The 13,285-nt window shown below is 32.6% G+C and overlaps 1 protein-coding gene across 1 annotated transcript; it reads left to right on the top strand.

The window, feature by feature from the left end:
* The first annotated feature begins 411 nt into the window (after positions 1-411).
* LOC107414341 (mitogen-activated protein kinase 19) lies at positions 412-6,188 on the top strand. The gene is made up of 10 exons (XM_016022451.4): positions 412-990; positions 1,963-2,371; positions 2,600-2,727; positions 2,854-2,913; positions 3,993-4,142; positions 4,267-4,422; positions 4,581-4,792; positions 4,885-4,986; positions 5,122-5,285; positions 5,513-6,188. The coding sequence occupies exons 1-10, from the start codon at positions 967-969 to the stop codon at positions 5,929-5,931; spliced, it is 1,824 nt and encodes a 607-aa protein (XP_015877937.2). The 5' UTR covers positions 412-966; the 3' UTR covers positions 5,932-6,188.
* Positions 6,189-13,285: the final 7,097 nt, after the last annotated feature.

Genomic DNA, 13,285 nt, shown 5'->3' with positions numbered 1-13,285 from the left:
CAAACAGAAAAGAAAAAAGTATAAAAAAAATTGGTTATTTGTAAATTGCAATTCAAAGTCCAGAGACGAAAACTTCATAAATGCATATAAAATAATTACTTTTTTTTGTGGACATTTTTGTAAAATAATTTAGATAGAAAAAATAACTGTTAGATTCATTTTAAGTTTTAACTGTAAATAAATGGAAGCCAAATTAGGAAAATAATATATATATATATATTATTATTTTTTCCATCTAAATTGGGCAATAATACAAAAAGACCATTTGTATGAACTTTAAACCAACAACAACCAAAAAAAAAAAAAAAGAGAAAAAGACCGTTTGTATTTAAATAATTACAAATACGGCCACTGCTGTATAAGGGAATAGTATAGTATCTGTCAGTAGAAATATATATTAAAAAAAAAAAAGAAGAAGCATGGAATAGTAGATATAAAGAAAAAGAGCAAGAAGAAGAAGAAAGAAGAAAGAAGAAGAAGAAGCCGACGAAACCCTCTGTGACTTCCGTTTCTATTCTCTCTCTCTCTCTCTCTCTCTCTCTCTGAACCCATCTGATCTTTTGGACCTGTCTCTGTAATTTTTCTCTCAGATCTTTCGAAGAAAAGAAAATTTTTTAGAAAAATTTTGAAAAAGGGGTTGCGTGGGGTGATTTCAAATTGGAATCTAGGGTTTCAATTTTCGTTGAAAAATCTTTACGAATCTCAAATAAAGAGTTTAGGTGGAGTTGGGGGTTGGGTTTGTGTTGGATTGGGGAATTTGAGAACCGAAGCGTGTGTGTGCGCTTTTGGATGAGAGGAGAGTTGAGACGAAGTGTGTTCGTGAGAAGGGACTGTCGGTTCGTAATTCGTAGCAGGTTTCGCTGGGGCAAATGCGGCTAGATTTCTTGTAAAGCTATCGGAATTTCGGATTTTGATCTGTTTTTTCTTTTTACAACTGTTTGAACTGTGTGAAGAAAGAATAACAGGATGCATCCTGAGCACCCAAAAAAGGTCTCTGTCTCTTTTATTTATTTATTTATTTAAGGAAATTTCTTCGTTCATTTCTCTTCCAGTTCTTGAAGATCTGACTTGGGTTCTTGGGATACATAAAGAAGAAATTTTGGGATTTTTATTTATTGGGTAATTTTTATTCTAGTTAGCTTTATATAGAAATTTTGCTTGAAAAAGTTCAAACTTTGGTTTTCCACTTCTTCCCCTGTAAAATTAAAAATATGGTCCCTTTCCATTTTCTTTTACAGTTTTTTTTTTTTTTTTGGTTATTATTTTTTGGTTTGTATTATTTCTTTTGTCTTTATTTTGGTTAATTTGATGACTTTTAGACTGTTTGGATTTCTCAAGAAATTGCTATATTTGGTTCGACCAAAAAATTGTTAAGAGTTAGGTAGCTGTGAATCTACGAATCAAATAGATTGTTAGGATTAAGTTATTGGATTTTGTGTCCAATTGGTAATCTTCAGAGTGCATTTGCTGTCTTCTGTGTCATATGCTGAAACTGAAACCAAAGAAAGGAATATAGTATCCAATATTTCAACTTAATGCTCCACCCTTGCAAACTGTTTACCTGAGCCTTCTTCCTACATTTTTTGTCCCCTAGCTCATTCGATTCTATACGCCAATTTTCTCACTTTTCATGGCCCATTTCATTATGGTCCTCAAAGACGGAATATTTTATTTATATTGGAGGACACTCAACTAAGTAAATTTTGAATCTCAATGGCACTAACTAAGCTTCACTGTTTCTTTTGCTTTCTAAAACTTCACTAACCTAGTTTTTCTGTCTGATTGATGAATCCACTAAAAGTTTAATGGTTGGATCAGTGTCAAGCGATTTTTTGCATCAGGCTGCCAATCATTGGATCATTATGCATCGGGAATTGAATCTTTAGGATGTTTATGCATGTGGTAGTTTGGCTTTAATAAGGCTTCGATGTTCATAACTAATGTAACTTGTTTATTCCTCAGGACCTCAAACAGATGGATTTTTTCACTGAATATGGGGATGCCAATCGATATAAGATTCTGGAAGTTATAGGGAAGGGAAGTTATGGGGTTGTTTGTGCAGCTATTGATACGCATACTGGAGAGAAAGTTGCCATAAAGAAAATACACGATGTGTTTGAGCACATCTCGGATGCTATTCGCATCCTGCGTGAAATTAAGTTGCTTAGGCTTTTACGGCACCCTGATATTGTTGAAATTAAGCGCATCATGTTGCCGCCTTCAAAGAGGGAGTTCAAAGATATTTATGTTGTATTTGAGCTCATGGAGTCTGATCTGCACCAAGTTATCAAGGCTAACGATGACTTAACCCGTGAGCATCATCAGTTTTTTCTGTATCAGATGCTACGTGCATTGAAATATATGCATACAGGTTATTGTTCTCACTATGTTTTCTTGAGATTGCTAAATTTTTATTTTTTATTTTTTTAATTTTTTTATTAGAATAATTTGTTTAATCATAATTTAACCATCTTTTTATCATCATTTACGAAAGCCCATCGCTGTTCTTTTCTCTTTTAATATGTGGGTTGTGATGGTTATTTGGGGGGTGTTGGTATTGATCATGGAATTTGGCTTAATATAAGTTGTTTTCTTGCAGCAAATGTGTATCATCGAGATCTGAAGCCAAAGAACATATTGGCAAATGCAAATTGCAAGCTCAAAGTTTGTGACTTTGGACTAGCAAGAGTTGCATTTAGTGATACCCCCACCACAATATTTTGGACAGTATGTTTGTTTTACTACTTAGAACTTTTGTTATGGCATTGTTAGTTGATTTTATAAAACTTAAGATATTCAATATCGTGGATGAGATTATATCATTTACACAGTTTCTTGTGATGTACCGTGCAGGACTATGTAGCTACAAGATGGTATAGGGCTCCAGAATTATGTGGTTCATTTTTTTCCAAGGTATTTGATTCCTAACGTGATTGCTTTCCTTTTATCTAGTGCTAGAATGTAAAATTGTTGCAAATTTTTCCAGATCTATATTTGCTTTTATTTTTTCATGCAGATCTAACTTAGCATCCCATAGTTTTACTACATCTGTCTTTTATGCAAATATATGTAAAGTCATGGTTTTATATGTATGTGTTTGTGTTTAATTGTGTATTACACCTTTGTATCCTCTCTGTTCGGAATGAGTTTTCTCTGAAAGTGAGTGAATTGATTTATTGTTTAAGCGTTTTAACAATGGATTGCTCTTGCATAAATAATTTGATACATACTTGTCATATCTTTTCTACAATTATCAATGTTTCTTTCTTTTAAGTTCCAAAGTCTGTCCTTCAACTTCTTCTAGAAATATCCCATTTGTCCACTTTATGCTTTGCCTCTCATTTGCACCTGCAAATTGGTTGCATATTTAGTTGGTACTGCAGTGTGGTAGTATCTCTTTTTCACATTAAGTGTTCACCCTATCTATGGATGGCTTTGCAAAGGTGTCAAAAGTTTTAAACCCAACTTTCTGTTTATAGAATAAGGAATTCTGTCAGTTAGACATCAAAATGTTATGGGTGCTTAAGTTTGGTCAATCATTAGGAAGATTGAATTGTTGAACATTGAAATCTCAGGGTTGTTCATTTCCTAGGATCATATGCATGCAAACGATGTTATGTGGTAATGTGCAAGTGAATCTTAACAGTGGTTGAAATCTGTGCGCCACTTATTTTGGTAAGTGAAAAGATGAATAATCTTCATTGCAATGACAAATAATAGAAGTGAAAGGTGTTCTCTTAGTTTGACATAATTGAAAATTTGCATTTATTTCTGTATAGAATGTCTTCTGAGTGCTTTATATAGTAAGCAGTAATGCCTAGATTATAATAATTCTTGTTCAGGGAGGACTATTGAACTCTCCTGGAAGTTGAAATATCTTTCATTCAGGTAACTGTGTCATGTTATGTCTGTTTCTATGGGGCGGTTTAATCAATGTGTGAACTTCCTAATTCTGGTAAATAATCTAATTTTTGTTGGTATTTTGTTTGCAGTATACTCCTGCGATAGATATATGGAGTATTGGATGCATCTTTGCTGAGGTGTTGACTGGGAAACCATTGTTTCCTGGTAAGAGTGTTGTTCATCAATTAGATCTGATCACTGATCTTTTGGGGACACCTTCATCAGAAACCATATCAGGAGTACGAGTCCTCTCTCTCTCTCTCTCTCGCTCTGTGCATATAAACATACTTGCATTTGTTGTTCCAATGGTTATGATTTTTCTTCCATAAGCTTGGTGCTAAAGATCATTTTGCATGGATGCAGGTACGGAATGAGAAAGCAAGGAGATACTTGACAGAGATGCGAAAAAAGCCTTCTGTGCCATTTGTACATAAATTTTCAAATGCTGATCCTTTAGCCCTTAGGCTATTGCAAAGGCTTTTAGCCTTTGATCCAAAGGATCGACCAACTGCTGAAGAGGTTTGTCTATTGTGTTAAGAATGATGTTGCCAAATGAGTGTTACATGTCGGGTTTCCTCTAATAATTACTAAGTAGATAAATCGAACATCTTGTGTGGAGACTATTGTCACTGGTTCCTGTGTATGTTCAAGACTGAAATTCATTTCCTATGTTATAGGCACTGGCTGATCCATACTTCAAGGGCTTGGCCAAAGTTGAGAGAGAACCTTCTTGCCAGCCTATCTCTAAGCTTGAGTTTGAATTTGAGAGGAGAAGAGTCATAAAGGATGATATTAGAGAACTAATTTATCGCGAGATACTAGAATACCATCCTCAGCTGCTCAAAGATTACATGAATGGAACTGATGGCACAAATTTTTTGTATCCTAGGTTGATAGATTGCACCTTGCTCAACAGTTAAAATTGATATTCTATTTATTATTGTCTCCAATGATGATTTGTAACTTTTATCTTTTGTCCAGTGCTATAGGTCAATTCAAAATGCAAATTGCGTATCTTGAGGAAAATAGTGGTAAAAGTGGACCAGTTATTCCTCCAGAGAGGAAGCATGTTTCCCTCCCTAGGTAAGACCGATATTATATATTCTGCACTCAAAATCTACTGTTGACCAATATAATATGTTCTGCGCTTTGGGACTGGAATATTGATTTCTGAAAGTTCTCTATGTATGTGGTTACCATCTTGTCCTTGACTTCCAGGTCTACGGTCCATTCAAGCACGATTTCTCCAAATGCACAGCCAAATTTGTTTTCATATGAAAATCGGCAAATGATAGAACAGGCTTCTAACAATGATAGAGTAACAGATGCAAATTTGGGAAATTCAACAAAGGGTTCGCGGCCGCCACCAAGGGTGCCAGGAGGTACTAAACTACCTTGTCAAGTCTTACATTGCTATTGTATATGATAGTATGATTTTCTAGCAACCATTAATCATATCTATCTATCATGATATCTACCTCCAAATACAATCATTTAAAATTGTATTTAAGGTGTTTTTTGTGTAGCTGTGCTTCTTGGTCATGTTTTTGATGTTCTGTTATCCTTTGATTTTGCCTTGCTATAATGATATTATTTTTCCTCTACACAGCAAAACCAGGGAGAGTGGTTGGACCGGTTCTGCCATATGAAAGTGGCAGAAGCATGAAAGAAACCTATGAACCAAGGATCTACAGAAACTCAATTCTTCCTTCCCAGGCTGTCTCTCCACACTGCTTCTTTAGGACACACACTGCGAATCAAGAGAAGTCTGTAGTGGATATTCAGAGAGATTCTTCACAAGCCAAACGACAACCTGAAACCCAACTGTTTAACATGGCAGCTAAACCAGCTTCAGGCATTGACGTCAACCCCAATCCGTACTACCAAACGCAAACGAAGGTAGACCAACTAAATGCAATTGATGCAAAACTGCTGCAGGCTCAAACTCAGTTCGGTGCTGTTGGTGCTGCAGCGGTAGCTGTAGCTGCTCATAGGAAAGCAGGAGCAGTGCAGTATGGATTGTCTTAGAGGGTAGGGATAGGTTTGAATGGTTTGTCTTGACTGTTTGTCGTACTTGGATTCAAAGTCAAGTGGGTTGTCGTCTATGGTGGATGTGATGATCCTTGCTTGGAATTGGAGGGCTAGGTGGGATTAATCGGATTATCATTTTTAGAGGGAGGTTTAATGTCCTGTATTCTCTCGTTCATTCAAATTATGCCCTTCTGTAATTAATCATACACCTCATTGAATTTATAAATAAATACAAATAATGTTTCTTGCCTTAATACGCTGATTTAGTATTTCCTGATTTCTTTGGTACCTGGATTCGCACAATGTGAGTTTGCCACAAAAGTACCTATTGATTAGACTATTGTATGATGCTTTCCGTCAAATTTGAAAAAGGGTTGGCATCAAAAGCCTTTTGTTAGTCAAAGTTTGTTGGGTTGGGAAGTATCATTTCAAACTTTCATTTCGAAGGGTAGTGGAACGTATTTGTTGTAACCAAAATGACTTTAATTGTCGCTGTGCTTTCTATCTGTTGCCTCGCTGAGCAAATAAAGCAACAGAACTTATAGCAAAAGGGGCGTAGAATATGCTCTTTTTGTTTAAGTTCAATATGCCATAATATTAAATTATGAATGGATGGTTTTTACCCTTTGATTTAATTTAAAAAAAAGTTTGGTAAAATGTAAAAGAGAAGAAGGAATCTTACCCTCCTTTTATTATTATTATGTGTTTTGGGTAATTAGATTGATGGACAGTTTTGGTTTAATTGATAAAGGGGAGACTAAGTGGGTGACAATGGCAATTGGATTAAAATGGGATCCCATATAGATTGGTTTGGTTATGAAGGAGAAGATTGGCTAATGGAAGGTTAATAAATGGCAATTGGGTTAAAAGGGGATCCGGTATAGATTGGTTTGGTTATGAAGGAAAAGATTGGCTAATGGAAGGTTAATAAAGGAATAGTGGGTCAATATAATAGAATAGGTGGGTTACTAGTGGAATAGCTTGATTGCAATTGAATAACATTCGAGAATCTTTTTGTTGATTCTTTCTTATCTTCTTCTTTTTCAGCAATATTTTATATAACAATGTCAGTGAAACAGTGGAGACTGTACTGACGTATCCTATAATTTTTTATTTATACTTCTCGAAATAAATGGTGATTTTAATAAATTTGAATTCTCTTTTTATTTTAGCTTTATTTAAAATTTTGAAGATCCATGATAAATTGGATATCAATTATAATTCATCATCTATTTATTATTCTCTTTTTTCATTTAACGCTCTTTACTAGTTTTTCCATTTAGCAATTAATAAACAAAAAGATTAAAATTCATTCTTTCATTCATTCTTCTATTTTCTTCATTCAATCCTATATTAACTTTTTAAGAAGAGTTTTAAATATCTAGTCTTTTATGCACCTTTTTTTTTTTTTTTTTTTTCATAAACTGGTTTAAGACGAAAAAATGAAAAATGTAATCAAGAAAACATATGGTATGTGAAAGTTTTTTTTTTCCTAGATATAAATATAAGGGGCGATATTTATGTTTAATGCAGTACTTCTATTGTTAGCTACTGGATTTTTTATTTTTTATTTTTTTGGGTCTCTTTCTTTCTTTGGCATACCCATTTCTTTTATTTCTTCCAACTTGTGGTGGTTAGATTTGTAATTTGACTATATTTTTCTTTTTCTAACTTTTAGTGCATATAAAAATAGGGTTTACCATTTTAATTTTTAAATATTTTTTAAATAAAATGTATAACAAATAATAAGATAATGGTTAATTTTTTAACAGGAAGATGAGACTTTATGAAAGAATTATATATATATATATATATATATTTATATATTTTAATAATACTTATATATTTATTTTCCTATTCATATATTTTCCAAAGTTTTCTAATAGTTGTTGGAATATTTAATAGTCTTTTACAATATTGTAAGGCGTGACACCTTTAAATAAAATGTTAATTGAAGAGAATATAAAATAAAAGAATAATAAAATAGAAAATAATTAGGCCTTTATTAATAAAAGAAATTCAACTAACAAAAAGGTATTGAAAATAATAAAGGAAGAGCAAAATAAAATGTAAAATAAAATCTAGAAAATAACTAATTGAAAGCTAGAACTAAAAAAAATTGGACCGAAGCATATTAAAAAGAAAAGGAGTTGTGAGCCTGGGAGTGATGATTTGATATGGTATCCTCTACTCTTTTATATAGCCTCCAGTCAAAGCTTGTTGATGGTAATAAAATACTTAATACGCTTTATATTAATCAAATTTTATTTTCATTACAAATAAAATTTATCTTCATCTCACAACTAGAATTTATCATTTATCCATATCTTAGATAAAATTTTATCACCATGTACATAATTCTCAAATTCAATATTTATCGTCAAAAATATTATTTCCAGCTCAAACAGTAGTTATATAAATTTATTACAATTATTTTCTTTATTTACATTATTTTTAATTCTAAATATTTTTCAGTACTTCTACAAATTTTTATGAACCCGTAATATCATATATTTGTATTTTGTGGTATTTATTTGTATTTTTTTTTACTAAGAATGGAAACTTTAAAATTGTATTGCATTTTGAATAATAGTAATTATTTTTAAATAATCCATTGCTTATCTATTTCTGAAACTCTATTTTTGAGAGTTAATATGATTAAATTAAAAAAATAGAAAAAATAAATGAAAGGATGAATCTTGACCTTTATATATGTTAATTATCAAATGTCATTAGATTAGGAAAGAAGGTTAAATGTAAAAAGAAAAAAAAAAAAAGGAATAATAAATGGATGATGAATTGTGGCCTTTGATATCTCACTTGATATGTGTCAATGGATTCTCAAAAGCTTAGATAAAAAGAGGATTCATATCCTATTTTAGTATATTAAAAATCAATTTTCTCTATGGAAGGTTAGAACAAGAATAGTTAAGTGGAAAATATTATCAGCCATGATGTTGGAAGTAACTACACCCAATTAATGAAAAAACATAGCTCTAATACCAATAATAAAATTTTGGGTAATTAGATAGGTGGATAAAATAATTTTGGTTTAATTGATAAATTGGTTATGAAGGAGGAGGTCGGCCATTGGAGGGTTAGTAAAGGAATGGGTGGGGTACACTAGTGGAATAGCTTGATTGCAGAGTGAATAATGCTTGAGAATCTTCTTGTTGATTTTTTTTTTTTTTTTTAAGCTCTTTCATATAGAGGCGTTCATATTTTTTACAATCACCAATATGATCTAATTATTAATCGGTTTTATAATTTTCAATCAGATTCAAATTGATTTCAATATCAAATCTAATTCGATCTAATTCAATAATGATTAGTTTGGATTTGATTGAAATGTTGATTTTGGATTGGGCTTTTAACTTTGGATTTTATAATGGGGAATTTAGCCCAATGCCCTCTTTAGAAGGGCTATGACAATATATACCCTTGTATTGGTGAACTTTTTTGTTTTACTTTTTAATACCCATTATACCTTTAAAAAAATTTTAAAAGACCTGAATGTCCTTTATTTTAGATCTAATACAAGAAAACCTTCTGTAACTCCTTCGATTCAGCTTCTGGGTTTTCATCCAAAACCAATGTTGAGATTAGAAAGAGGACCAGATCCAAGGACAACAAGTTTGAGTTCGATGAAAGCAATACTTAGATCTTCAGGCTAATGCTCGACGATGCCCATCTTCAATCTTGCCTTTATTTCTACAAGTATCGGAATGCTTTTACCTTCTCGCTTGTGGTTATTTTTTCTTTGTTGCTTCAGAAATACTTGAATGGTAGATCGGAATAATCTGAGTCTTTAGCAAATGGTGATTTTGTTCCTATTCTACTAGGATTTGTGGGTGTTTTTAAGTTTTTGACGTTGCTTGCTAAGGTTTCTTTTGAAAAATCTGCATCAAGGAGGTTGGAGAAGCAATTGAATGTTCTCTTTGGGGCTTTGGGAGGCATAGTTGGGAATATGGTTTGCTTCCTAATTAGTCCTTTGGTTCTGGATTTCAATTTTGGTCCACTTAATGGTTTTGGTAGATCTTCAATTGCTGTTTTAATGGCGAGCAACGTCCTTTGGTTCTGGATTACTATAGGGCCTTCGGTAATTACCGATGAAACCTACCGTAATCAATTTGTAGTTGCTGAAAAAATTACCGTAGGTTTCATCGATAATTATCGAAACCTGTATGGTTATCACATTTTATCAATTTTTTGGCCCTCACAAGTCTCTTAATTTGTGTTAAATGCACAAACATTCAAAATATACATTCTTCAATGATCCTAAAGAGAAAAAACCCCAAAAGTTTTGAAAAAGTTCTCAACTTGGCACAAAAATTTTATTACCATAGGGCCTTCGGTAATTACCGATGAAACCTACGGTAATCAATTTATACTTGCTGGAAAAATTACCGAAGGCCTTACGACAATAAATTTTTTTTGCTAATTTGAAATTTTTTTCAGAACTTTTGTGGTTTTTTCTTCTTAGGATCATTGAAGAATGTATATTTTGTATGTTTTTGCATTTAACACACATTAGAGGACTTGTGGGAGCCAAAAAATTGGTAAAATATGATTACCACAGGGGGTTTCGGTAATTACCGATGAAACCTTCGGTAATTTTTCCAGCAAGTATAAATTGATTACGTAGGTTTCATCGGTAATTACCGAAGGCCCTACGGTAATCAAATTTTTATGCCAATTTGAAAACGTTTCAGAACTTTTGGGATTTTTTCTCCTTAGGATTATTGAAGAATGTATATTTTGCATGCTGTTGCATTTAACACACATTTGGGGACTTGTGGGGGCCAAAAATGTTGTCGAATGTAATCACCATAGGTGTTTCGGTAATTGCCGATGATTTCTACGGTAATTTTTCCAGCAAGTATAAATTGATTATCGTAGATTTCATCGGTAATTACTGAAGGCTTTACGGTAATCAAATTTTTATGCCAATTTGAGAACTTTTTCAGAACTTTTGGGGTTTTTTCTTCTTAGGATCATTGAAGAATGTATATTTTGCATGTTTTTGCATTTAACACACATTAGGGCACTTGTGGGGGCCAAAAAAGTTGTCGAATGTGATTACCATAGGGGTTTCGGTAATTATTGATGATTTCTACGTAATTTTTCCAGCAAGTATAAATTGATTACCGTAGGTTTCATCGGTAATTACCGAAGGCCCTACGGTAATCAAATTTTTGTGCCAATTTGAGAACTTTTTCAGAACTTTTGGGGTTTTTTTTCTTTAGGATTATTGAAAAATATATATTTTGCATGTTGTTGCATTTAATACACATTTGGGGACTTGTGGGGGCCAAAAAAGTTGTCGAATGTGATTACCATAGGGGTTTCGATAATTACCGATGATTTCTACGGTAATTTTTCCTACAAGTATAAATTGATTACTGTAGGTTTCATCGGTAATTATCGAAGGCCCTACGGTAATCAAAGTTTTGTGCCAATTTGAGAACTTTTTCAAAACGTTTGGGGTTTTTTCTCTTTAGGATGATTGAAGAATGTATATTTTACATGTTTTTGCATTTAACACACATTGGGAAAATTGTGGGGGCCAAAAAATTGAAAAAATATGATTACCATAAGGGTTTCGGTAATTACCGATGAAACCTATGGTAACTAAATATTTTTGCCAATTTGAGAACTTTTTTCTGAACTTTTGGAGTTTTTTCTATTTAGGGTCATTGATATTTTATCAACACAATACAACAGATGACTTTTCCAACAAAACAACACATAAAACCAATGTCTATTATGCCAAAACACACGTTATGCGATTGAGCTACTAATTGCATTCCTTACTACATTGCATAACACACACATACCACATAACATGCCCTCATTGTCTTAATATAGTGTAGAGTGATTTATGGTCCTTTAGTTGAATGGTGCTATTGGTTGGCAGTGCTATCAAGAGGTATGGCGGCTGAGCATGACCGGCTGTTGTGACCAATCTGTTTGCACCTCCAGCATCTATATTGATGACGCTCCTCTCCTTGAGATTAAATCCTCTTCTTTCTTGGTCTTCCTGACTGTTTGCCAATCTTAGGTGGAAGTACAAGCTGGTTTATGACATCATCTAGAGCATGCCACTGACATTTATCTCCAAGTGGATATATGGTTTCCGAATATGCGTCATGGAGTGAGTCAACTGAGTAATGCGCCGAGCAAAGGATATATGGAGAAATATGTTGATGCTTACATGCTGCAATTGCATGGATACAATGAAAGCCAGGTTTCTCTATATGGCATGTGCAGTATCTGTCAAATTTAAATGAATAATATCCTTCAGTGACTACCAAATAAGGGTGCTTATGAAATGAATGATGCAATCTAGAGAAAATCAACTCTAATAAATTGAAAAATGTGCAAAGACTTTCAGACAAAAATTTTACCAGCCTAATCAAGTACACTCCTCATTCCCAAAACTATGATAAAGAAAGGTTGTAAACATGTCCCCAAAGAAAAAAATGTTGTATCCATGTTCCCAAAGAAAAGTTTATAGTATATGGTTAGACAACATAAAAGAAAAGCTCTTTAGGTAAACAAATCAAACACCGATAACATACAAAACTACATGGTAATAATTTAGAGAATATCATATAAAAAAATAAAGCAAAAGGCCATCAAGTTATTTTCTCTGATGGACATAATAAAATCCATTTCCTTCAAATCATAGTTAACATAAGAGAGCAGCATTAGGAGGATAAAATGCTTTAAATTTTTTTTTTTATTATTTAAAAAAAGGTAAACAACCAAGATATAGTAGTATATTTAGACTTTAAATATATGAAACAACTTACATAATATATTAAACAATATGTGAACAAAACTGTGATGCACATTATATGTGAGTCTACATAAATATGAACTTTGGGAACAAAGATATTGCACACGTGATATACATTATGAGTTAATTCACTTAGAATTTTGCTTTAGCTAGTTAATGGTGAATATGTTAATGTCGCCATTCATATGACCTTGTAATGAAAATAAACAAAATAAAACTTCAAGTTAAATAGAATATACAATTAAAAAACCAAACACAACATAGAATTCTTCCAAAACTTCAATTTCTATTCTCTACAATTCAGTCTTTAATCTCCATACTTCTAGCATACAAAAAAACACAACATATAATTCTTCCAGCATACAAAATCCACATTCCTCAGCATCAAAAATTCACATTCTTCCATACTTCATAAAAAATAAAGACAAAATTGAGGAGAAAAATTTAGGCTATGTACCTTTGAAAATTTATGCCACTGCCCAAATTTAGTCAATCCTTCAATTAACTGGTTCTTCCTTTCTTCATATGTGAGCTTCTTTAAGTTGAACC

Source organism: Ziziphus jujuba, chromosome 11 (genome assembly GCF_031755915.1).
Source record: "Ziziphus jujuba cultivar Dongzao chromosome 11, ASM3175591v1".
NCBI lineage: Eukaryota > Viridiplantae > Streptophyta > Magnoliopsida > Rosales > Rhamnaceae > Ziziphus > Ziziphus jujuba.
The sequence above is the reverse complement of the archived record's forward strand: the minus strand, read 5'-3'. Positions and strand labels throughout refer to the sequence as shown.

Bases quoted from the DNA above. Each gene is read 5' to 3' on its own strand.
- LOC107414341 (XM_016022451.4), top strand. From the start codon at position 967: ATGCATCCTGAGCACCCAAAAAAG. The intron at 4,423-4,580 runs GTTTGTCTATTG...CCTATGTTATAG, and splicing joins ATCGACCAACTGCTGAAGAG to GCACTGGCTGATCCATACTT. The intron at 4,793-4,884 runs GTTGATAGATTG...TCTTTTGTCCAG, and splicing joins ACAAATTTTTTGTATCCTAG to TGCTATAGGTCAATTCAAAA.